Source organism: Manacus vitellinus, unplaced genomic scaffold (genome assembly GCF_001715985.3).
Source record: "Manacus vitellinus isolate BGI_N305 unplaced genomic scaffold, ASM171598v3 scaffold_3_pilon, whole genome shotgun sequence".
NCBI lineage: Eukaryota > Metazoa > Chordata > Aves > Passeriformes > Pipridae > Manacus > Manacus vitellinus.
This window is the reverse complement of record NW_021940535.1, coordinates 3,601,887-3,627,947: the sequence shown is the minus strand read 5'-3', so window position 1 is coordinate 3,627,947 and position 26,061 is coordinate 3,601,887. Positions and strand designations below refer to the sequence as shown.

Here is a 26,061-nt window from a genome sequence, read left to right as displayed (position 1 = left end):
TTTGTCATGGAAATTAATAGGACAATAGATTCAAGTTAATTAACTATTTCCATGTACCATAGGCTTAAAGGAGTAATCAGTAGCTTATCTTCCCCTAAGGTATGCATCATGAGAGAGAAATGTTGGCAATAGTAAAGTATTCTCTATTATATTTCATATATATCATCTATATAAACGTTTCTTGGTCAAAAGTAAAAGCAAGCAGTGTGTAAAATCAAAGAGTTGTTTCTTTGCCTTCACACATGAGCTGAAACTGCTGAGCTACTTTTACTCACCCTCTTTGTGTGTAGCTCTTTCTTAGTTGTGCATTAATACATCACTGCTTTGAACAACCTCCTCATCATAAAGCATGTCAATCCCAGTATTGTTTTGGATATAGAAGAGAGCAAGAAGTAGGAGGAAGGACACTTAGGCAACTTGACTTCTAGGTGGCAGTCACAAACTGTGACATCAAAAAAAGTTGGATTTAAGAAGAAAATGTGTCTACACCATGGATTATGTGATTGAGCACATCATTAAAAATGGTGGCTTGACTTTGACTTGATTGTCTCGAATATGAGCATTTATTTTCCTTTAACCATTTCCTGCTCCGTTGTGCCACAAAGGATGTGCAGGGACCTTGTAATGAGAGCAAGCACCTATAACACAGGGCTTGTGCTGGGTTTGTCCATAGTATGGTCTTGGTACCAGGACCCTGAATGGAGTATTGTCCCATGGAGTGGCAGCAGATGGTTATCTTCTGTTTGCTTCTATTCACCTTTGCTCAGTTTGAAGAAGCTTTCTTTACTGTATTAAGGGCCTGAGATAAGAGGCAGAATAGAATTACATATTGTCACAGTGTCCATAGCTGCTCTTTGTGTGACTTTAAAGCATCCCCAAATAACTCTTGTCTAATGTAGATCCTAGTAACTTGCTCTAATATGTAGTCAGAATGCATTTATGTGGGACACACTTAAGGTGAACCACCTTGATGTTATTGATTGCTGTATGTGGTATTTATTCCCTAGTTCTTTTTTGCTTGGTTGGGTTTTTTTCTCAAACGAGAAAGTGGAGCAGACAGTTTAAATTCTTGGATTCTTTCCTTCTTTGACTCATTCCCTGTCTCCTGTTTTCAGGTCAATGCTCGGTTTTCTAAACGGATCCAGGCAAAAATTAAAGACCTTCTGCAACAAATGGAGGAAGGGCTGAAGACCGCAGATCCACATGACTGCTCTGCCTATACTGGCTGGACTGGTGAGAAAACTAGAATTTGGCTGAAGCGTATTTGTTGAATGATGTAATTGGGTTTATTCACAGGAGAAAATTCTAATATTCTCACAGGAGTGGCAGAAATACTCTGATAAAAGCATTTGCGTGAGTTGGTTTTTTGTTTAACTCTGGACCCTTGATCACTACTGTCTGGAATTAATGACTTCCATTGACTTCAGCAGACAGAGGTACAGCGTGATAATTTACTTTTGTGTGTGGAGATCTTTGTCTTGCAGAAGAAGCAGATCTTCTAAGGCTGCTCTTTCTTTCTGCTTACCTCTTGTTTCTTTGTTTTTGTGGTTTTTTTAAAAATAGTTATTTTTCACCTTTTTCTGTTCAACTGAGTATTAGTTAGCAGTTTTCTAATGATAACAGCGTCTTTTAATCAGTGGGAGTAGGTGGGGAGAATGTGTTCTGTGCCCAGGAATTTGGAGCCTTAAAATCTACAATATGGATACTTTGGCTGTGCTTGTTCCATCTCTGCAAAAATGGTAAAATGAACGTGTGAGGAGAGGGAGTGTAGAGGTGAGGTTGTAAGATTGTAAAGATCATGGAGGTAAATAAGCATGTGCAGGTGCTGGTTATTGCTAGGGACTATCATTCATTTAGCATTGCATCACCAATGCTGCTCAGGTGTGAAGGAGCCCTTATGATTGCTGGGATTTAACCCCAGCAGTATCATGCAGCTGATATCCTGCCCCTCCTACCCCCCCTCCCGCAGTAGGATTGGGAGGAGAATTGGAAAAAAAAATTCATGGGCTGAGATAAGAATGGTTTACTAACTGAAACAAAGTAAAATATAACAACAACAATAATAAAACCGACAGCAATAATAATAATTGTAATGAAAAGGAGGGAGAGAGAGAGAGAGAGAAGAATAAAGCCCAAGAGAAACGAGTGATGCACAGTGCCGTTGCTCACCACCTGCTCACCAATGTCCAGCCTGTGCCTGAGCAGTGACTGGTGGCTTCCTGCCATCTCCTCTCAGTTTATGTACTGAGCATGACATTCTGTGGTATGGAATATCCCTTTGGCCAGTTCCAGTCAGCTGTCCTGGTCACACTGCCTCATGGCTTCTTGTGCACATGGTTCTTGGCAGAGCATGGGAAACTGAAAAGTCCTTGACTTAGGGTAAGCACTGCTCAGCAGCAACTGAAACATCAGTGTATTATCAATGTTATTCTCATACTAAATCCAAAATACAGCACTGTACCAGAAGAAAATTAACTGTATCCCAGCTGAAACCAGGACACTGATCCTTTAGGGAGAGCCTACAGTTGTCAAGTCTGATATGGCCACTGTTCTCAAGTTGCCAAAATGCTTTTCCATCTAGGCCTCTTAAGTGTGACTTTGCTGGAATGAATGTCTTATTCTATTTCTGCTCTTCTAGCTCACACTTCAGGCATACTTATGCTTTTAGCACAGCATGTTTGAAATGTGCCCTGAGGAGATCTATTCTTTTATCTTTATGTCATGAGAGGGAGTAGCTTGGAAAAGCTCTCCATCCTTTGCCCATCCTTAGGCTTAATTCTGGCAATGAAAGGGTAAAATTTCTTTGCTTTCTTCTTGATGTTTCAGTACAGATGGTGCTGTGGGTGGATGGGTGGGGAAGTTTTAGACAACTCAGGCTTAAAAGGTAGATGTATTTCAAGGTCTGAAAGCGAGTGGCTGCTAAGTGAGTGCTTTCTTGCGCTGACAGTACCAAACCCCTCCTGAGGAGCTGTGTTCTGACACTGTGATTGACAGCTGAAATTATGGCTGATAAACCAGAGCATGCTGAAAATGAGTCATAAGGTAAAAGTAACACAGCCATCGTTAGCTGAAACAAGAATATAGATGAACAAGTAATGTTGCCTCATGAGAGTGAGGTTTTTCCATCCTGTAGAAGGATCACTATCTACATCTGTTCCAAGCTGTGAACTTCTTTCAGGGCTCCTGTGGATATAGTTCTGCATAAAAATGTTTAAATTATCTGGCTTTAAACATACTTATTGAAAATACTTTCTCCCCAAACTTACTCTTTGCAGCATTTTACTAGTGTGCAAATCAGAAGGTAAAAGCAGTGCTGTAAACAACTTGCCTGCTTTTATGTACCAAGTCTAGGCAAGTCTTATGGGCAGTGCAGTCCTGTGCACTGGCTTGTACTTTTTGAAACACCTTTAAAATCTTGGAGCAGGTACTGTTGGCACGTAGCAATCGTAGGACCCATGTAAGAGTCCATCTTGCTTATACAAGTACTCTTTGTATGTGCCAGACCTCTTGGAGAAGCCATTTTAAGGGTGTTGCACTAAGAAACACTAGGAAGGTTTGGATGAACTGAGCTTCATGGCTACTTTTCTGATCATCCTTTGATCAAGCCCACGTATCTACACATTTGTTGCAAAATAAAAAAGGGTTCCACAAATCCTTGTAAATATTAGCCCACAAGTTCCTGTGACACTGAATTGGGCTCCCCAGCTCTGCAGCTTTTTTCTTAGACTCATCTAGAAAGACTTGTTCAGAGCCCATCCAGGGAACATCTGAGAATGCACCAGCACTCCTGTGGTGCTGTTGTTCTTGTACTACTCAGTTGCCTCTCTATGAGCTATGTGGGCCTTGTGTGTACTTGGCTTTAGTTGAGGCTAAAGTTGAAATGGGTTTGAGTTACAGTGTGGTCTGGAGGTGATTTACTTCTGCACATGCATGCTTGCAATTGGCCAATAGACATCCACTTAGATAGGTTTGTTTCACCTTCTTCAGTCTACATTGTTGCAATTTTTAAGGTTTTTTTTTTTTTGTTTTAATGGAAAACTATGTAATGAGTTTAATGGAGTGAAGCTTGATAGTACCTCCTGGCATTGTCTAAGCACTTGTTTGCCTTCTAGCTTTTACAAACCAGCTTGACTTGTACAAGCTCATAGTCTTCTTTTAAGGGTTATAAAGAATTTGGCAAGTTGAATCCAAAAACTCGTGGAATGATCATTTTACGAACCAAATGGAAAGTGACTTCTTCCATATAATAGATGAGTATTGTACAGTTAGTGTACTCGATCATACACATGCTTGTTAGCTCAAGTGTTTGAATCTTACAGTGATTTCTTTGCCAAGCACTGAGGCTGGTGTCATGATTTTTCTTCCTTTTCTGCAAATTGTGAGTCTACCACTGGGCTTCAGTCTGATAATTTTTTTATTTTTACCACAATCCAGATCAAAATTTAATCAAAATACATGACCTGATGCCTTCGCATTGCATAAGCTAAGCCCCTTGACTGACATGTTTTTATTTCCCAAATACCTGTTCACATTTGAGTAACTGCTTCAGAGGCACCAAAGAGGGGAAGGAAATGTAAGTGAAACTATCTCTTTTTTATGTGGCCGTTTCAGGTATCGCCCTCCTATATCTGCAACTGTACCGTGTCACAAAAAACCAGAGCCATTTGCAGCGATCTCTTGATTATGTGAAGAGAATCCTTCGCAATCTGAATGGCAGAAGAGTTACTTTCCTCTGTGGTGATGCTGGGCCTTTGGCAGTGGGTGCAGTGGTTTACCACAAACTGAAAAATGACAGTGAATCTAAAGAATGTGTTGCCAAGTAAGTGGTTAATGGGGGAAAAAGCCATGCCCTTTATTTGTAGAGAGCGTTGTTTCAGTAACTTTTGCAAGTGGAGTTTTAGAGGACAGAATTAAAAAATGGAGGCACTTTCTACCATGATACCTTTTCAGTAGAAGAATACAAAATGGGCTTTATCTTTATTAAAGCTGGCTTACACTTGATTCATGTTTGCAGGTTATCTTGAGCCCTCTATCACTGTTGGGACAGGATGTCCTGGGCATATCTGTAGTGCACGCACGTTTTCATTTTGTCACATTGAAGTGACATTTAGCAAAAGCCACATGCTTGTCATCAGCAATATGTAGTGCTTGTGCAGTATATGATGCTTTCTGTAAATAGTAGGTCTTAATTTTAAATTCATTACAAAACAAGTACACAGCGGGATCTGGAAACAACCAGGCAGAAACACAGTACCTCGAATTTATATGTAAAAAAGATTTAATAAAGAGAAAGTATTTGCGAGAGTAAATTTGTAAAGGCAAGAGTTTTAATTAGGTCAGACATATGAAGGTTACCTGAAGAAATTCCAGCACCTTCTCAGAGTAATCTAAATGTAACAAGTGTCTCAAGAAATCCCATTTAGATGTAGCTTCATTACAGAACTGACTGTCCTTCGCTGGTACAGAGCTGATTGCTGTCCCAGCAAGGGCTGGAAGCACTGGAACCCTGTGGGATTTGCATTTGGCACCAGCAATCCACTTGCTAGTTGTCCAGCAACGTACCTTAAGCTGACAGAATTTGTGACTAGGCTTATGTCCTCATCTCCATTCTGGTTTATATTTGCAAATGTAATTGGGTCTCTTTCTAATCTAGAATCCTACAGTGATTAATCTCTGCTGCGGTTCATGAACGAATATTTCAATTTTGAAACGAGCGTTAGGTTTGGGTTTTTTTGCTTTTAGAACTGGCAGTAAACTTGAGCATGTCATTTTGGATGCAGCTTGGAAAGCAGTTTTGTTGTCAGGCATGAAGCATGAGTATAGCAAAATGAGATTAGCAATAAATCTTGGTCTTACCTCTCCTTGGAAATAATTTTTAGGAGGAGTAGTGAAAAGGAGTTTAGTTTGGTTATTTGTATATTTTATTCCTTTTTGTTTACAAATATACTCGTGACACCAGCTGAGTGGTGCATTGTAAATGTTGGGAATGTAGTCTATGATTTCGCTTCTAACTTTTTACCTTGTAGCTGTCCACTTGTATGATTTCAACAATAAAATTTAACGGTGAACAGTTTAGAAGAAAATAACTTAATTCTAAGTCCAAAGCATAATTCCAAGAAAGGAATGATAATATAAAACCCTTTTTTTGTGAATGGCTTTTCTGTGGAATTAAGCAGTGACAGCATAAACACACGATTGAGGTCAGTGGTTTTGCTCTGGCATGACATTAATGCTAACAATTCTGCCAAGAAATAGCAGCTGGGGGGATCTGGGAGTTGAATTTGGTCTTAATCCAGATTGTCTTTCCCCCTCCCACAATTTAAAATGTGATCATTGCCATGGTTTCATCTAATTACGAATTTAATCACAAAAGATAGGAAGAGACAGGGAGGGAGTGGACAGGAAGACAGATCTCTGATCCACCTCAGTGCTAATGCAGACTGGTGGAGTATTAGCAGAGAGTCTCTTTGGAGAAAATGAGAGTTGTGGTGTCCAGCCCAAGGGTTTTTTGATTTTTTTTTTGTTGTTGTTGTTTTTTCATTGCTAAAAGCAAGCAAAACACTAGAGCATAATAGTAGTGTCCTTTTCAAAACTAGGGTGCTAAATGTTTGAGACAATGTGTTGTCTTGGGAGAGGGAGTGCTGAATGGTGGTATTGGATGCTTTTGTGTGTTTGCTTTTTCCCCTCTTACACATCTACAATTAAGGGTTTGTCAGTTTGGTGAAACTCCCAGAGGCTCTAGGAGGTTTCTGTCTTTGTTGGAGTAGCTCTCCAGCCTCCTCCAACCCCTACCCTGCACTCATACATCTGTTCTATCTGCACAAAACCCTGACAATTTTACTAATACTGACCTGACTCTGGCTCAGTTTCCTGTCTCAGGGGTGGCAGGCATGCAGAGCTCCTGTGTGTAAACCTGGCAGCCAGCTGAACCTGGGGATGACTGAAGGGAAGTGGTAGGGCTTCACTGCTCATTTGGTTTTGATTGATAGTTTGTACAATGCATCGTCCTGTATGGTCTCTACAGAAGATACTCTCTTTCCCCACTTCCTTGTCTGATGCAGGTTGTTGCAACTCCAAAGGACAGTCATAAGCACAGAGGCTGAACTTCCAGATGAGCTGCTTTATGGCAGAGCAGGTTACCTGTATGCCTTGCTGTACCTGAATACTGAAATTGGTCCAGGCACTGTCCCACAGTCTGTTATCAAAGAGGTAAGAGACTTTTCTCTCTCCAGCATCACAACATCAGTGAGGTTGAACTGGGATCACTCCCTTGCATAATTCAAGGGATTAAGAGAGGGGTGCTGGAGAGGAGAGGAACTAGAACTGGGAACCCAGTCTCATCTGTGCCTCCAATCTCTTCCCCCTTTCCCTGCTGCCCAGCTGGGACTGAGACAGGTCCACATCCACCCATGGAAATAGGTCTAATATGTAACTAGCTTTGGAGCATTTGAGGATGAGACATTGATACAAGAAACCTTAAGACAGAAGTGTGGAAGTGTTTAAGTGAAAAGAAGGAGTATTCAGTGTGGGGAACATTCATGACTGTTTTGCAGCTACCAGAACCAGAGAAGGCAGGCCTGGAAAAAAGTGATTAGTAATATTTATATATTCAATTTCTACTCTTTAAAATATAAGTGATTTCATCATTAAGGAAAAATACAATTTCTACCTCAACACTCAAATCCAAATGAATTGAATATTGTTCTAAGACTGTTTATAGTGGTTTATTCTTTACTGTGGTTTTAGTCATGCCAAAGCAAAACTGTCTGAATCAAAGTAAGCAAGACTGATAGACGAGGTGTGTTTTTTTTCAGGTGGTAGATGCTATTATTGAATCGGGGAAAAACTTTTCAAAGGAGGAGCGCAAAACAGACCGTTGCCCTTTGTTGTACCAGTGGCACAGGAAGCAGTATGTTGGAGCAGCCCATGGAGTGGCTGGGATCTATTACATGCTCATGCAGGTAAGAGCATCTTCTGCGGGCAGTGGTGATACAGCAGTGATTTCTTGTTTTGAGTCAGAGGATCTTTTCTTCAGGTTTCCTGCATGTGCAGTGTTGTGCTGGGTCAGGGTCTCAGAATTTGAAATTAGACTGCAGCACAGAGCTGTGCAGAGATGCTACCTCAGGCTTTGATAGCAGAAGAAAACTGTGACTAGGGTATCACACACTAGAGTGAATTAACTCTTGAGTGATTCAGAGCACCAACTTTCCAGATCTGGTTTCTTGTTCTCAGTGGAGACAGTGAGGTGCTTTCTCTCATCTTCATAATTACTTCTTCTGATGCTTGCAGTTAGACCAGCTAAATATTCACTTATCATCCATCACTGTTCAATTTTTTGCTATTTTTAAATGAGTGCACCACTGGTGCCTCCAGTCCTCCATGCCCTTCCTCTCTTCTCTAGTGATTTTTTTTTTCCCCCCACTGTCTTGATGCTTTTGGAAGACTATCCTTAATCATACATTAGTCTTCAGAATGCTTTTATTATTTAGATGTTTTTCTTCTTTCTTATCTCTCTTATTTCTCACACAATTTGTCTGATGTTCCTTAGTGTATTTATGACCCCTGCTCTTCTGGTCTTCTCTTCCTGTTGTTCTGAGTGAGATTCCTCTCTTCTGTATACCTCCTCTTTCTCACATTTAAATCAATTCCCCCCTGCCCTGAGATTCTCCAGTAGGATTATGATGTTTTTCTTATTTCTGTTCTATGATCTGGAAAAAAAGCTTTAAGATTCATTATAGAAGATGGTCATAGAGCTGCAAAATTTGTATAGCACCTGTTTCTGGTTTTCAAAGGTGCTGCCAGTTTGTGCATCTTTGTAAATGTCCATTTCCCTACCAGCTCCTGCAGAATGACTTTCCCTCGGGTAAGTGAAAGGACTGTACATCCTCGCACCCTGAAGCTGTGTGCAGACGTTCAGTGCAGAAGTGACTGAGCTGGTATTTGGTGTTGCCACTACTCAAACATTCCTCACTTGGAACAGATGCTGTGAGGTCTCCCCATCTGTTTCAAATTAGCTCACACCACTTCCACCACTAGTTCCAGGTAAAGTGGCTGACTTTGCTATGGAAGTAGCTACTGCTCTGCTACCTGGGGGCATGTCTTAACCTCAGTACAGACATGTTCTGCAGTAACCATCCCACTGGGGCCTCAGGCTGCTCTGATTTACTGTCTCTTATCTTTACTTACCCCTTTTTTCAGCAAGGCTGTCCACCCCCTTCTGGCTCCCTCATCTTTCTGGCTTCCATTTTTCCTTCCCTGGCTCTGCTAGATTTTCTGAGAAACATTCAGTCCTTTAAAGGAGACTCTTCAAAGGCTCTACCCTTCATTTACTATTCAAGGATGATAGCAGAAATAATTGCACAGTGCCTTTTGATATGAGCGGAAGCTACTGTGTCTACATGTTAAAATCATAACTGTTTTTCCTTTACATGTAATTGCTGCTTTTAAGAATTACCAGAAAGCCATTGTTTATGCAGCATTAGATTACCATCTTTTCACTGTATGTTAAATATTGTGAGTCATCCAAAGTTGAGTCATCCACTGCAGAAAAAGATGGCATATCCATGTTCCATCCTTTCCCCATCCCTCCCACGCCAAATGAGGAGAATTTTGCTGTATTTTCAGCAAAGAATTCAGGAGATGGTTTGTTGAGTGGTTATTTGATAACAAAAAAAAAGGGTGTTTAACACAGCACCTGAGATGTGAAGGTCACTGACCATAATTTCTGTATAACACCTATATGAGGAAGTATGTATTGCTGGAGTTAATCACAGAAGATTACGGGAAGAATAAGAGCTTATCCATGTTAAATAACTCATCCAGGAGGTAGAGGAGAAATTCTGAAGTGCTTGCTAGAGACTCTCTACTCCAAGTTCCTTTCACTAACCCTGAAGCAAAAATGTCTGTTTGCATGTCATTGCTCTTGGCCAGAGGGTCAGGACACGTACCTGTAGGTTACTTTTTTGCTGTTTGAAGTAAGTGCTGGGAACTTCAGCATCTTGCGGCAAAGAACTCACTTGTACTCAAATCTTCTTGGAAGCACAAGGGAAGGAGGTTTGTAAAGAGCTCTGTTGTTCTTGGATTTACCTCCCAAGAATGGCTGGGCTGGTCTTGCTTCCCATAGCTTAAGACTGAAAGCGTTTATTGCTGGTGCCCATCCACTTTACCTTCTGCATCAGGAGTGCAGTGTGAAATCAAGAACCTGAAAACAAACCTTCCTACCGAGCCTCACTACCTCACAGGTCAGTGTCTGAGTGAGGGCTGATCAGCTTTGGGGTGTTCTTCATGACAAGCTGATCTGTATTCAGGTGTACTTCTGATGATGAGCAGCATGAAGGTGTTTCTGTTCCATTCAGAAAAGTGCAGAGATGGAGTCATCTGCTTGAGGGACTTGATAGATGGAATTCTGGCAAAAGTTTCCTTGCTGAGGTGAAGTAGATGCTTTTGGTTTCTTCAGCTTACTCAAAATAGAGCTACTGAAAGTTTTCCTTCATTTGGCTGTCAGACTTTCAATTGTAGGACTGTGCTCACCTGTTGAATGCAAATGGATTGAGGCTGGTGGAAAACAATGAAATTGGATGACATTGAGTCAGCAATAAAGACAAGTTATTAAAAAAACGTATGCTCAGTTATTAGGCTCTTGTAGGCTTCAGTGTCTGTGGTTGTTCCCACAGTTTGCAGGAATCCCAGAAATCATGTAGATTGTGTAAAAATAGAGAGCTCTACTATTAAAATGCTGTAATATGGGCTGGAAGTGGAGGGAATGCCAACAAAGAACAACTGCAGACAGTTACTTGGCTTCTAAACCTTTAGTTACAAGAGCATGCAGGTTGATGGATATATTCTCCATTTGACAAGGATGTAAATTAAATAAAAAAACTAGAAAGAGCAATGGAAGAATGAGATTGTAATACTAACATGCTGAGGTAGCTGGTGAGGTAGCTATTACTTCTTAGCTTCAGGGAGTTTTGTTTACAATGGAAAACTTTAACCTTCATAGATCTTTGCCAGATATGCCGCTATATACACTTTTCTTTGTTTGTTGTGAAATAGTTATTTTTAAGACAAAATGTGTAACCTGCTTTGTTTCAAGTGTGTATTATGAGCACCATAGCTATAAAACCCATCTTTCTCCTGTAAGTGTTCTCCTTGTTTTAAGGTATAAAGAGAGGCCTGGGAGTCTTGAAATCCATATTCTGTTCTCAGTTCTTCCATAGTCTTTCTGTGTCACCTCCAGTAAGACAGGTAACAACTTGGTGCCCCAATTTCTTTGTCTGTGCAGTAACTATAAAAATGTTCTTCACAAGGGTATTATAAGCAGACATTAATTAAATCTGTATGAAGTGATTCACACTATTTGGATCAAGGGCACATATGTAGGATACTTGAAAATAGATTGTAGAATTAAGTGTTGATACACACTTTGTTACTACTTCTGCTTATGGGTTTGGTGATCGTCGTTTTTTTAATGTTTTCTTTAGCCAATTGCAAATGTGGACCAGGAGACCCTGGCAGAGCTGGTGAAGCCAAGCATTGACTATGTGCGTCATAAAAAATTCCGATCTGGGAATTACCCGTCATCGCTGAGCAACGAGACTGACAGACTGGTTCACTGGTGCCATGGTGCCCCCGGAGTCATCCACATGCTCATGCAAGCTTATAAGGTGAATCACTCTGTGTTCACAGATCTCACAGAATATTCCGAGTTGGAAGGGACCCACAAGGATCATCAAGTACAACTCTTAAGTGAATGGCCCATACGGGGATTGAACCCACGAGCTTGATGTTATTAGCACCATGCTCTAATATATGTATATATACAGAGAGAGAGACCTCTATTTTTACAGAGACACCTGTATGCAGGCCTGTTAGATTGTAAGACTTTAATTTAACGTCTTTTTAGATGTAGTCTTTTAAACTGGAACCTTAAGCTAGGCACCTAAAAATATCAAAATACTTACATTGGTATGTTTTTAAAGAGAAAATAAGTGGATAAAATTGCTTCTCAGGTCACTAGTGGTTATTAGACTTTAGACTTTTTGGAAAAGGGCCATGTGTTTAAACAATTTGACATCAGAGTCATGGGTGTGAGAACATTGACCTAAATTCTTTGAATCTTCATCCCAAGACTTTTAACAGTTACATTGGTTTTCAAAAATATAGGTTCGTGTGCCTTGCCAAAGAATGTCTTCCATAAATTACTTAATTATTAAGATATATCTCTTGAAAACTTAATGTCAGAGCTAAGATCCCAGGCCCCTTCTAGGGCATAAATATAACCACTGAGCTTTCACAAGCCTACTGTTTGCCTTTCTCCATTCTTAACTAGGTTTGCTACCTCTCTTGTGTTGTGTGCTTCTGGTTTGCATGACATTTGAAAGTATGCCATTTAATTAAATTTATGCAAATTGATTCTTGCTTTTGACAGCCCTCCTTGACAGATTCCCTGATCGGCCTCTGGGTGGGCTGATGAAAAGCAGGCTTGGTTTATAGAATAATTACTCGTGCTGCTACTTGAAATGTGAACTGTAAATCTCTTACTGTGTTGCTGCATGTAGCAGTAGTCACAGTTGCTTTTTCTTTGGACTGTGGTAGGAGATTGATTTAACACTGCAGGCTTCCCCCTTACTCCTTCTTCAATGTGATGCTTTCCCCAGCACAGAACATTTTGCAGGAGGTAGGAGGGATAGGACCAAATTCTGTTTAGCAGTCTCTTTTTTTACCTCTTTATGTTAAAGGTGGTAAAGCATATGATGTTTTTCCTTTACTCTTTGTATTCTGCTTTTTGAATCAGTGAAAGACAAAATTGGAGCATGTTTTGCTGGCTATGCTTTCATACCAAGGACAAGGCCTTGCATTAACAGACAGCAGTGTTTGTCCTGGAAATCAAATGGTGTTGCCAGGCCTTAATTTGAAATGTTACAGTTAAGTAGCTGAGAAACCCTGTTCAGAGGTTCTTTTTCTAAATCCACTTCTTTGTCAAGCTTGTGGATTTAAGAATCTTGCATGTTAATTGCTTCTATTACCTTATTAAACAGTTTGATAGGGGATGCCATCTCCAAAGGACTAAGTCTACACTAATGCATCACATTTGTTTTGTTGTGGTTTTTCTGTTGGGCTTTTTTAGGGTGTGCATTTCTTTGTTTCGTTGATCCATAGAATGACTTAGGCAAAGGTGAGCAAAAAAGTGGCTTTGTAAAGGTGGAATTCTGGTAGTGTTCAGGTAAATTACTTGCTTTTGTTTGCTGCTTTCTGGATGGGCTCTCTGTGTCCAAAATGCACTTCAGTTGCAATAAATTTTGCAAAACTGGTCTTTTGCTCAAACTGGCTACTGCTTCTGAGTGCATACTAATACTAATATACTAATAGAAGTAGTCATCAAGGCAGTGTAGTGTTCCTGCTTGTACTGTGACAGAGAAGAGAGTCCTGTGCTATGCAAAATGATACTCTTGCACATTTTTGACATGGAATTAAGGCAGACAATGAGTAACCAGGAAGAATTACTCAGGAAGACCACGACCTAGCCCTTTCAGATCAGATTTGATGTCCAGTATTCTGTTTTCATTTCTTGGAGGCGGCAGAATTACATTTCTGTATATTCAAATTCAGGTTTGGGAATGGAGGATGAAGAAAAAAGGACCACGTACCCTTCAAATAGATTATAGGTTATAGAACCAAAGGACTTGAACTTGAGTTTTTCCTTTGGGGTCCTGATTTCAGAAACAAAAACTTGAAAAGTTCTTTCTTTTTTCATGGAGGGAAAGAAGAAACAACTTAGTAAGAAAAGAAAAGCAAGTCTATGAGGAATAGATTATTAAAATTCAAAATAAATTTTATATGGAAAAACACCACACTAGAGTGAAATACCTCTCAGGTGCAGCTTCCTTTTGTTTTCATTAGTACTTCAATTTATGTGTGTTTATTCTCTGCTTTTATTCCACAGGTTTTTAAAGAGGATAAATACTTGAAAGATGCTATGGAGTGTAGCGATGTCATCTGGCAGAGAGGTTTATTGAGGAAAGGATACGGGATCTGCCATGGTACTGCTGGCAATGGCTACTCCTTCTTGTCTCTCTATAACCTAACTCAGGACAAAAAGTACCTCTACCGAGCTTGCAAGGTGAGCTCTGCAGCTTCCCAGCAAAATTACTGTTCCCTTTCACATCACAATGCCTGTGCAAGGGTGAAATGTGATGGGAGTAAGCAGCTGTGTCCTGGGGCTGGCTGTGGGGTTGGATGGGACAACAGGGCCCTGTCATTTGCTCCTCTTTACTCACACTTTGACTGGACCACTTCAGCTGTGTATGTGGGGCAAGCACTGTCTTAATACACAGAGTGGAACACACAAATGTTCTGTAAGAGGGGAGGAACTAAACATGTATTCAGAAGAAAATAAGAGTCTGAAAATTAGCCTGCCTGAACAACAACAGACTGATGTTTTGTGGTGCTAATTATTCCATTGAGATATCCACTGTCATCCTCGGCTCCTCGAGCAATACTGTTTGTAGTCTTTGTAATTATTTGTTTTCAGACTAGTGCCTGTTTGGGGCTTTTAGAGCTCTGAGTTGCAGTTATTAAAGTGCTCATTTAGAGTTTTTCATTAATAAAAATTGCAGAGAAAGACACACTCAGAATTTTTCCACTGGAATTGTCCAGGTTCTGCCATCAGCTCTGACTGTGCTAACAGTTACCAAAGGGGAAGGCTTTCTCTGCCTCTATTTCCTCACCTCATAAGATTTTGGTTTGGTTTTGGTTTGTTTCGTAGGATTTTTTTTTCAGTTGAATTCACTGACATTAGGTTTCATATTGTGTACATAGCTATTTAGCTGAGGCCTTTTTTAAGTATTGCAATTGAAATTTGATGGGTTGTTTCTTAGGTGCTTTTAGATGAGTACTGGCCATGTGTAAAACTGTTGTATTTATCTCTGCTGTCAGCCTGTCCTCTGTCAGCAGAGCTTAAAAAAGTTACTGCTTGTCTCACATTTATCCAAGCATCATGCCATGGGGGCACCTGTAGGCATACCTGCATCCTAGAGATTGAAATAAACCCTGAATACTCCCACAGCAAATGTGTGACTTGTAGTCACTCTTGGACATGGAGTCACCCACTGCTGACGTGTAAACCACAGCACCCTGCAGGCATTTTTGTCAGCACAGCTATCAGCTCTCACTGTCATCCTCCATGCTAGCACATCTTCTGCAGCTCTGTGCAGCATTGGCAGCTTCTGTTGGTGCTGCATTTCTGGCCCAAGAGAGCCCTTGGTGTTTGTCCACACCAAGCCAGAGTAAAGCAAGCATATCTGTTTCAAAGGCAATTACATACCTGAAATCCATTTGAGAAGAAAGTTGTAGCACAGTGGCCAAAGACTGTTTGCTGGAGGTACCCAACATAATGAGATCTGGCAGCATATTTGCAGCCACTCTGCAGTTTAGCATCTCCAGCACTCAGTCAGGCCTTTGCAGGGGAAATCTTGAAACAGGCAGAGGAATTTGCTTGTCTGGCATTCTTGAAATCTTTTCTTTTTGAGCCAGAGCATGCATGGAAGCAAACATGCAGTTAAGTTGGTACCTAAAGGCATGTAACTGAGAGAACTAGGTGGCTCCCCTCCCAGGGGTGTCTCTTCACACCAAAAGCTTGAGGCCCAAGGGAAGGAGTCTTGTCAGGAATCCCTGGTTACCCCTCAGGAGCCATGAAACTGTTTCACAAATGAACCACAAGAGCTTGAAGAGAAGAGACCCCAGGGTTATGCTTCACATTTTCATCCCCACAGCTCTTCTGTCACATTATCAGACAGAGGCTGAGCTGCTCCTAGCTGGCCTGTCTGTAAGAGGAGAGAAGGGCTGTGGCATCCTGGGCTCCAAGCAACAGAAAGTATCTGAGCCCTGTGCTGCTCAGCATTGTGATTGCCATGCTGGTGGCAAGCATGCCCAGTCTGTGTGACAAATAATGGCAGATGTCTTCTTATAATATTTTGTTTCCTTTTTTTTTTCCCTTGGTTAAACAAAGTTACTTGTGTAGCTTACAGGATCTGAGTTGTGCTGAAGCTGTGAACTTGGAAATTATGGTTGTGCTTCAGTAGCCTGGGGTGCATTTTTTTTAATTTACGTTGCAGTTCCCAGGCTGGAAGTGATAATAAAGGCTAGTATGCAATAAGATGTGGATGTTGCAAGAACTGATTGTAGCTTAGAAGCATGACATAAACATGTTTAGTCCTCACATTTAAGCGAAGATTACATGGGAGAATTAAACCTTGGTTTGACGATTTATACCCGAAGGCTGCCCAAAAATGTTTCATCAGTTCTCAATAACAATGTGGATTACAGTGTTTGTGTTTGGGGTTTGTTTTTTTTTTTTTTACACTGGGTTTTCTGAAGACATTCACAAACATGCACACACCAAGAGAAGAAAAATTAGTAGGGAGGGAGAAAAGGAGGAGATACGCCCTCTTCCTCCTGCTGAACAGACCAACAGCTCTGGGATCATGCTTACACTGCATATAGCTTCAACTCTAGGGCTGGGGCACCCTCTGGTTAGGATCATCTGTTTGCTAGCAGGTTAACCAACTTGTGGGGGAAGCAGGGAGAGACTTTGCAGTTCTTTGCTCTGTAGGAATCTTTGTACTGTGTTTTGAATAAGCAGTGGTTTGCATCCAAGCACAGAAGTGCCAGGGGAACTTGTGGCCCCCTTGTGCTCTGGGGAGCCATAAAGGAGAATAGATGGTTGTTATTAAATTGATCCAGATGCAGTTTGTAAGTCATGTATATCTAATGTAGCTACTGCAGCAGTGTTGATCAAACACAAGAAGGACACCATTAACTCTTTTTAATGCTAATCCATCTTCTGCAATGAAATATTGATGACCATAATTGTCTAACTGCATTTATAATGATTTTTCATAAGGCTTGGGGAGAGCAAATAAATAAAACTAAATAAGGGCATCTGGAGATTTAATACTCTAAATTGGTGCACAGCAGTGAAAGAAAACCAAAATGCAATTAACAGCCCTAAGTCCTGAGTATGTGGATAAATTAAGCACTAATACAGATAAGAAACTGATAAAGTATTAGAAAAATGTTGACTGACTATATCTGTTCTTACAGCATTTTTCCTTGGCTTGTAGCAGGATTGATTTACAGAAAGTCTAGCACACCTAATTGCATTGTTACAAAACTGAAACTCATGCTATGAAAATACATATTTTATAGCCTGATTGCAGCCTTGTCATGGTTGAAGTAGGACAAATTTATCTCAGACAGTGATTTATGTGTTGTGTGTCTGCTTACTCTGCTTTACATTTTTTACCTATTAATGATATGCAGATACTCAAGCTTGCACTTAACAGTCTTAAATAAAAATACATTTTTTAATGTTTCCCCAGTTTGCTGAATGGTGTTTGGAGTATGGTGCACATGGATGTCGTATTCCTGACCGACCTTATTCTCTCTTTGAAGGTAAAGTGATGGTGTTGCAAATGGTTTGGTATTACAGGAGAGAGGGGCATTCTTGCAGTTTTGGGACATGCTTATGAGTTGGGAAGTCTTTGGTGGGTTCCTCCACTTTGATGTGGGGTTCACCCACCCCCTACCATCACCTCTGCCTAAAAGAAGGCAGGGTGGTAGGGAGCTAGAAAAGGACAAGGAAAATCACTCACTGTCACAACTTTCAGTGCTGGTTGCACTTCAGCATTTTCCAGTGTAAAACCAGTGCCATTGTTACTCTCAAATAAAATTCTGCTGTGCTGATGCTGCTTGGTTTAAAGCAAACAGAAGTCTGGGCAGCAGTTCTGTCACAGATAGTGTCACAGAGGGACTGGGAGAGGGGCAGCTGTGGGTAGAGGGTCTCAAAACTAGTTGCCAGCTTGTCAGAACTGGACCTTCTCTGCTGCAATACTAAACAAAGGAAAAGGTAGTTTTAATATGAACCCAAATGAGCTTGAGCTCAAATTTCCTTGAGCAGGAAAGAAATGCAGAGTTCTTATGGGCTTTTCTGTAAGTTCAAAGATGTTGTAAAATACTTTCCTAGAGCTTTGTATTATTTTTATTTGTAGTTTATTTTCTATTCTGTATCTCATCCTTGTGTTATAGAATCAGTATCAAGGAATGAGAGACCCAAGTGGAATTTAGGGCAGCGCCGCTGCTGCTCCATGAACGAGCCTCGTGCGCCACCTGCCGCAAACATGTGAAATTACAGCAGGCGGAGCAGGGTCGTTTTGCAGATAAACCAGTCCAGGGTGTAAACACAAGGGAGCAGGAGTTATATGCCTCTCTCCTAAACAGAGAGTTATTGTCTTAATGCTTAAGGGAGACAAGCATAATTATTCTTATTCCTGATAGCGCCCTTGCGTGTGCTTGTTGGGGGGGTGGTAAAAGTGGGCATGTTGTATAAATGCTTTGAAATTTGTTGAGAAGGTGAAGTAGTGCCAGCACTAGGATGATTTGTGCTTCAGTGTGGATATACAGTTTTTATTTTAGTTTTTAATGTCTGGGTTTTTTTAGAAGAATCTAGAAGTCTCGTATTTCAGATAAAGTCTTTATTTTGGGATTTGTTTGTTTTTGTAGCCAAAACTGAGCTTGATGTTGTCCGGTTCTGCATGTACATGCATGCTTTCTGCAGAATTTGCATGTGCATCTTATGGGATTGTTCTTGATTATTTTGTTTCCATCAGATACTGTAATTCAGGAAGGTTCCTTTATATGTGCATAGCTTTTGATAAAACAGAATTTTAGCTTGATCTTAAAACTAAGCTTATATTTGTATGCTCTCCTGCAGTAGGGTGTTTCTTTTGTCTGTCACCCTAAGAGTGATGCTAATTGGGTGATGCTAATGTTAGTTTTTCAGGCTCTGGATGACCTCTTTATGAATAGTGAAGAAATGAATCTGTACATTACAAATATAATAAGATTTTGACTTTTTTTTAACCAGTGAAATGACAAGCCAGAACTACTCCAGTAGTGAGGGACTGTCCAAACTTTTTCTTACTTTGAAATAGCACTGAGGTTGTTCAGCTGCAAAGATGTTAGCAGAGAGATCTTGGTTCTTGCCTTTGATCTTTTAAAATAAAATTTTGTTTCCTGGACAAAGTACAGATGCACTTGCCTTTCTATAGGCCCTAAGTTCACCTGTTCAAAAAGAGATCTAATGAGGGAGGTGTTCAAACCTGTGCTAGTGCCTTTGCTGTCAACTGTATTGTTTTAATGTCAAAGATACACAAAGATCTCTTTCTTGTTATGTTTTAGGCATGGCTGGAGCTATTCACTTCCTCTCAGATATTTCAGTACCAGAGACTTCCCAGTTTCCAGCATTTGAACTTGGACCTCAGAGGAGGGAAAACAAAGTGGAACAGGACAGCTAAAAACATCATTTTGAAAGAAAACTGATGCTGAAAGAGATGAGATTGTTTAGTGCCTCTGATACTGAACCAACTCAATGCTGAACCGACAGATGGCTAAACCCCTTTTCTCACCTCTCCCACCCCAAAGGACCATGAAGTCATTAGAGCATGAACAGGAGAAGCCACATTTAAGTTCTGTTAAAGTGATACCTTCAGATGTAGGACAACAGAAGTCAAGTTTTGAACTTTCTCTCTTCCGTTGTATTTGTCTTCTTCAGGTCTTTGACATGCTCTGCACGTTTATTGGTGTTGTGTGTTGATTCGAGTCTTTTGTTGTTAGCAAAAAGCTGGTCTCTGTGTGAATCTCTGTCCTGTACCTTCGTGCATGACTCTCAGCAGCAGTGTTGCTTTCTGCAGTATGGTTACCCAGAGAGTTCCACCTTATGCCAGAGAGTTTGCTGCAGGACAATGCCCAGCTCCACTGGTGAGCTGGCAACTCTAAAAAGAGATTACAGATATTTTAATGTTCATATTTTTCTGCCTTTTTATCTACATTCCCTACAAGCTAAGCTGATGGAGATCAGTCTGTTTTGAGGTATGAGGCCTATGTTTTCAGAAACTTAGCAGGTTGGAAGAGATCTGACTTATCTTTTGCTGCTGTTGTGAGAGGTTTTTTTGGAAGTCTGTAAGAGAGTCTCCCTTTGGCACCTGGACCTGGTTAGTGTGGTAGGCACTTACAGCAGGGTGGAGGTGCTTCTCCCTACCTCTGCAAAGCTCTGTCCCATGGCATGAGCTTAAACTGCAGGTGGAGTCACTTGGACTAACCTCCCACTGCCACCAACATCAGAGCCAGGACAGCATAACTATGCTTCTTCTCTCCTGTACCTGGATTTATAGTAAACCTGTCCTGCAGCATCTAGAACAGATGAGTAAGGGAGGGTGTCAGGGCAAGTTTCTCATGCAGGTAACTCAGGATGACTGTTACTTCCAAACCAAGGTGATGATTTGTTCTGGGCCCTTGCCTCCCACCTCAGCCCCCTTGCATTTAGCCCATGTAGTAGTACAGGAGCAATAAGTACCAGCTGCTTGTGGAGGCTGCAGAAGATAAATGAGCAATATGAAACCATTGCTAGAGGCTGTAACTGAAGTACATTTCATCTTAAAATACAAACAGAAAAGCTCTTTGCCATTAGTTTTAACTATTGCTAGTGCTTTGCTTCCTCCTGTAGTGTGGTGAAGTTGTGAAATGCTAGAGCAGCCTCCAGGTGCTCCTGAATATCAGGCTGTTGGTTTGGTAGGAGAAATGGAACATACTCTGAGTACACTTACAGCAGGCTTATGTGTTCCAGATAGTATGTACACTTACTGCTTGAGAGAGGTAAGTGTAGCACACTCTCAGTTGCTCAAGCTCTGTGGTCATCCTCCCCCCCCAAGGTGTCTCCCTGTGCTCTGTCTTTCCAGGTGCTTATTTTAATTGATATCTTCTGTTGGGTGTGAGTGGCAGTTTGACCTTTCGGGCACGCACTGGACATGTGGGCCATCTGTCGAGCACCAGTGCTTGTAGTCCAGCTTGGAGATGTATTGTTCCTGCATAAATCTTTGAATTGTAGAAGGTGACTTCCTTGAATGTGTTACAATGTTTGTTACCAAATCCATTGGGATGCTAATAATTTCCACATTCAGTTCTGCTGGACAACAGCAACAGTGTCAGTGCAGGAACAGCTTAACATCCCAGTGGTTTGTCAGGTAGGATTAAAACAGCAGACGGAGAGACTTTTCCACCTCTCTGGCAAAGGGCAGAAGGTGAGGTGGGGACACCAAAGGCAGCTGTACCTCTACAGCCAGGGATGAGGGAAAATGCAGAAAGGCAGTGGGGATGAGGAATGCTGCATGGCAAGCAGCTGGGCTGAAGCAAACGAGCAGAGCAGCAGAAAGTGAGGACTTGGAAGAGCTGATTAATGTGAGGGATCAGTGAGGAACAGGGAGAGCCGATTACAGGAGGCAATGCACAGTGTACCAATAGAGGCCATCTCAATGAGATGTTCCTTCATGCCAAGCATGCCAAGGGCTCTGTGTTTCTTTCTTAAGCCTGTGGATCACTGATCCTGCCCATAAATAAGCCAGGAAGGAAATTTGCCCAGGGTGAAGTTTCACAGAAATGCTAACAAAGGAGGTAGAGACATCAGCTCTAATCCTGTTTCACATGACCCCCACACCTTTGTTCATTCCCCTCCGCTGGGGCTGCAGAGCATGTGGAATGGATTAACAGGGAAAGAGCTCACCAAGTTTACAGGAACTGCTCACAAACAGACAGAAGCCTCCAGCCTTCCTGGCAAATCCCAAGCACATGTTGTATGGACCATATAACTCTGGGGTCAACAAGCAGGTTTTTTCATTCAGTGGTTATATACATATTGGCCTAGGCTACTGAGCTTGGAATGGTTCCTGTAGGAGGTGATTTTGGTTTGCTGGAGCCCAAGGGGAATTAAAACTTGCTAGTTTTAAAAATATATAGGCATATACACACTCAGAACAGCTTCATACTGAGGAGATCTCCAAGATGCTTGAGTGTACCTGTCATAGTAATGAAGTCAGCTATGAGCTCTTTCTGTACCACAGCCAGTCTTCTGCCACAGTGGGTCCTGGCACCATCCTTCTCTGCAGAATCCTCCTGGAATTGAGTAAGACTGGAAAGAATAGAGTTGAGAAGCATCTGACAGTGCATCTGCCTCATCTTCCTGGCGTGACTTTCCCCATGGCTCCTTTCTGTTCATCACAGCATTGTGATATCTAGGTGGCCCATTAAGAAAGGATATATGGTGTGAAGGTGAAAAAATGTGTTTCATCAAGGCATTGTTTTCCAAAATGACATCAAACTAAAAATGTGGAAAATGTGGAAAATGTCTTAATATTCCCTGGTTTGCTTTATCTGTGTGTAATAGTCCATCTGTTGCAAAAAGCAGTAGTTTTAAAAATGGAGATGCTCTTTGGGCAGAAAAAGAGGAAAAAATGCTGATGTTTTGTTCTTTGGCTTTATTAGTAAAGATCAAGCTATGTGGTGGTAATTTGTGCATTTTGTTTTTTTTTTTTCCCCCCTCTTGTTCTCCTTCCTTCCCTCCAGCACTGTGGTGATAGTTGTCCCACTGATCTGACAGCTGAACCACTTCCCTATCTCATAGTCCTTCAGGATGAAACACATGCCAGAAAGTAGGCAAGTGGGCAAATTGCTTTTCTTTAACCTTCACATTTTACTAGCACTGCAGGCCCCTTTCCTGCTGCTTCTCCCAGGTGGTTTTTAGTGATCATTGCTTAGTGCAAAATGTTGCTTTCTTTCTGGTCACAAAGGTCCTGTTGAAGAGTTTGCATCTAAAGCCTAACTCAGGATGACCTGGTTTTTAAAACACATGTATGAAATCCCTGTCCAGCTGATTAACATTTTTTTTCTAGCTTTGAGAAAGTTTGATGTGTTTCTCTAGCTAGGTTTTAACAGAAGGAAACTTCAGGCATGCTGCAAGCAACGGGCAGTATTTCTGTTTCTCAAAGCCCCTTGTGCCACTCATGGCTGTCTCTGCCACCGAGAGAAATTCGGTGCATTTTTTAATTAAGAGCATTAGTTCTGTACAAATTCAGCTGTAGCTAGATAAATGCATTGGGATGTTTCTAGCACAATAAATCTCTGCAACATCAAAACAGCATAAGATAGAGAAGTGGGAGGAGGTATGGGTGCAGACTGTCAGGTAATACCTGAGCAGCAGCCTGCTGCCTGAGCCCTGTCCCATTAGGGTGTTTTATACAGCAGTCTTTCCTGGTGAAATTGCTCACTTTTCTCCCATTTATTCTCAATGATTTCATGTTGATTCACAGGCAGGGCAGCTGTTATTTGTACGCAGGGAGCAGTAGGGACCTGACTTAGAGCCACAGCTTCTCCTTGACATCTGCAAGTGGACTGCTATAAATCCAGCTGCAGCTATTACATTAAGATAGGGCTAGGCAGCAGGAGAGAAATAGCGTGAGACACAGCTAGAGATACAACAATCCCTGTGACTTCTCTCACTGCATAAAGCCAAAGTAACACATCTGTGCAGAAAGGCAGCTACCTTCATCTGCAGGGGTTGGGGTCGGAGGGCTGCTTGTCACTGTTCCCTCTGCTTTCTCTACTGTCCCCTTTACCTTGCACACGGTACCTTGGAACAGTGGCTGCCAGTTGCACCTCTCCTCTTTAATTGCCTTATTATCTGGCAGTTGCTTTGTAGAAACTGTCTCATGCTGGATCTTCTTCTGCATGGTGTTTCAGTAGTCATTTCCCTGCCAAACAGTACAACTGTAAAAGCCCAGAAGGCAGCTCAGGTGGTGACAGGGCATTAGGGGGGAGGGCTCCCACAGCCACAGGGCCTACAAAGACATCCTGGCCCACTTCTCTCACCTACTGAATTAGCAGTGTTAGATCTGAGAAATAAAAACAAACAAACAAACAAAAAAAAACAAACAACAACCAAAAAAACGCTTCAGTCTATGAAGTGTTATACCTTCTTTGCTGACCTGTGTGCCAAAAAGTGGCTTCTTGGATATATACATTTAAAGCTAACCCTTCTGAGGGTTCTGGGGATGGGTTTTTTGTTTGTTTGTTTGAAGTGGAGAAGAAACAGGAATATTGCCTTTGCTTCTTCACATGGTCTGAAGAGCTTGTTGGAAAATGTAGTCCCAGCTCTTTGTTGTCACAGCAGTGTAAGCTGTCACAGGGCTCTAAAGGAAAAGAAAAAAAAAAGCCACCCTCAAAACAAAAGAAGTTTGTCATTACATTATCTTTTCCCAAAGTGATGAAACACAGGCTACGTCAGAGCTAGAGGCAACATCTACTAATAGTCCCTTGTAGTGCCTTTTAAAACAGTATACTTGGAGATTTCATTGTAGCAGAAGAGGACTGGCCCCCTTCTCATCCTCATTGCTGCCAGGGTCACAGCAGCAGAGAAAGACCTCAAAGGTTTCCTTACACACCTGCTTAGTGCCTCCTCACAGGTACATCAGACACATTTTGAGTATGTGCAACTGGAGAAGACTACAAGGGGTTACTGCTTGTGTTCCTGGCTCCTCACCCAGGTACAGTGGTTCCACTAAAGTATCTCCATTCTGGCCAAGCCCTGTCAAGGCATTTAACCCCCCCTACCCCCTCCCTGTATCAAACACCTCTGAAAGAACCAGGAAATGGATTGCCACAAGACATTAAATCACTTTCCTGATGTAGATGGGGCGATCTCAAAGGCAGGCAGGGGGTCAGCTGCATACGGGTCCAGTGCCTCTGGAAAGGGGCAGGAGAGTGCCCCACACATCTCCAAGTCTCCCAGCCACCAGCATCAACCTTATTTTGCAGTTGAAACACCACCTTGCCTCATCAGCGAGGTACCAAATCTCTTTTGTGTTAGAAAGGACGCAGTAGATGCACTCAGAGAACTGCAACAGACGAAGCACCAAATCACCACGGGGCAGTTCACATTAGCAAAGCTGCAGCAGCTGGCAGCTCCTAGGGCATCACTACTGCCAAGTAAAATCCTGTTGGAATTGGCGAGGCAACAAGAGGAAAGGCGTGTAAACAATCTGAAAGTAATTCATATGGATGTCCACACGGGTGCTGTGTTTTCAAGAAAAGACCAAGCACCAAGCAAGTTTGCTAGCAGAGAAGTCCATGTGTTGTAAGAGGTGGTGTCATCCATCAACACTAGGAAATAAACTACCCAGACTTCAGGAAAACTTCACCTGAAATTGAATTTCAATGTACAAAGGCTTCTATTCAATGTGTCCAGGACAATGCCAGCTGTCATAGATACATTTCATAATATAAAAGGACTTAACAACATCTATCTACTAACATGAGGTCTGTTGTCATTTCTATTGACAGAAAAAGGTTGGATTTGCTTTTAAAAAATCGTCTTGTATACATAACCATACTCAGTGACATACACAGCTTTACACTTCAAATGCACACTAATTTAGAAAATATATACAGTTGTGGTGTGCAGATGGAACTAGTATTCATATAGAAAATTTACTTTTTTGTTATCTTACGTGTCTATCAAGCCTTGACTGCACACACGGAAGTACAGTAAGGGAAAGCCTTAGTTCCAGGTTCACCCAGGTATGCAGGAATGTACTCCTCCAAACCTAGCTCTGCTCCAGATGGCCACTAACTCCACCAGCAGCTTTTAGGAACAGCGGCCCTTAGAAGTTTTTCTGCTAAGACACTCATATTCGCAATAAAAGAGATGCTCTGCAAATTCAGCTTGACACCTAGAAACAAGTTCTCACAAACCACTTGCTTATGTAACAATGCCACCATAAAGCTTCGGCTCCCTGTGCAACACAGGTCTTCACATTACTCCAAACCACGCTGGTGATCTCTGTGCCCCAGCTGGTGTGACACAGGAGCAGTCTGTGTATTGGCAGTGAGTAAGCTTTTACTGGGTACCCAAAGGTCCACACTGGACTCCTAACTCTGTTTTTGCAGGTCCTTCAGCAGCAGAAGGCAATAGCATCTTTTTTTTGGTCACTCTTCAGTTGCACGACTCTGAATATGCACAAAGGGAGAAGGTCCCATTAGTACATAGTCATGTTTCAGAGCAGCTTCACATTTTTGCTAGACATAGAGGGGTGTAAGAGCTCTGACAGCTAAAGGGGCTCTGTGTTTACTTGAAGCTGTTCACCTGTGGTCACTCAGAGTTGGCCATGAGCACTCACA

The 26,061-nt window shown here is 41.6% G+C and overlaps 1 protein-coding gene across 1 annotated transcript; it reads left to right on the top strand.

Moving 5' to 3' along the window:
* The first annotated feature begins 490 nt into the window (after positions 1–490).
* LANCL2 (LanC like 2) lies at positions 491–22,396 on the top strand. Its single transcript, XM_029961740.1, has 9 exons — positions 491–524; positions 1,045–1,233; positions 4,612–4,819; positions 7,062–7,209; positions 7,815–7,961; positions 11,481–11,663; positions 13,943–14,119; positions 17,379–17,451; positions 19,237–22,396. Exons 1-9 carry the CDS (start codon positions 491–493, stop codon positions 19,350–19,352), a joined length of 1,275 nt encoding a protein of 424 aa, XP_029817600.1. The 3' UTR covers positions 19,353–22,396.
* The last annotated feature ends 3,665 nt before the right edge of the window (positions 22,397–26,061 follow it).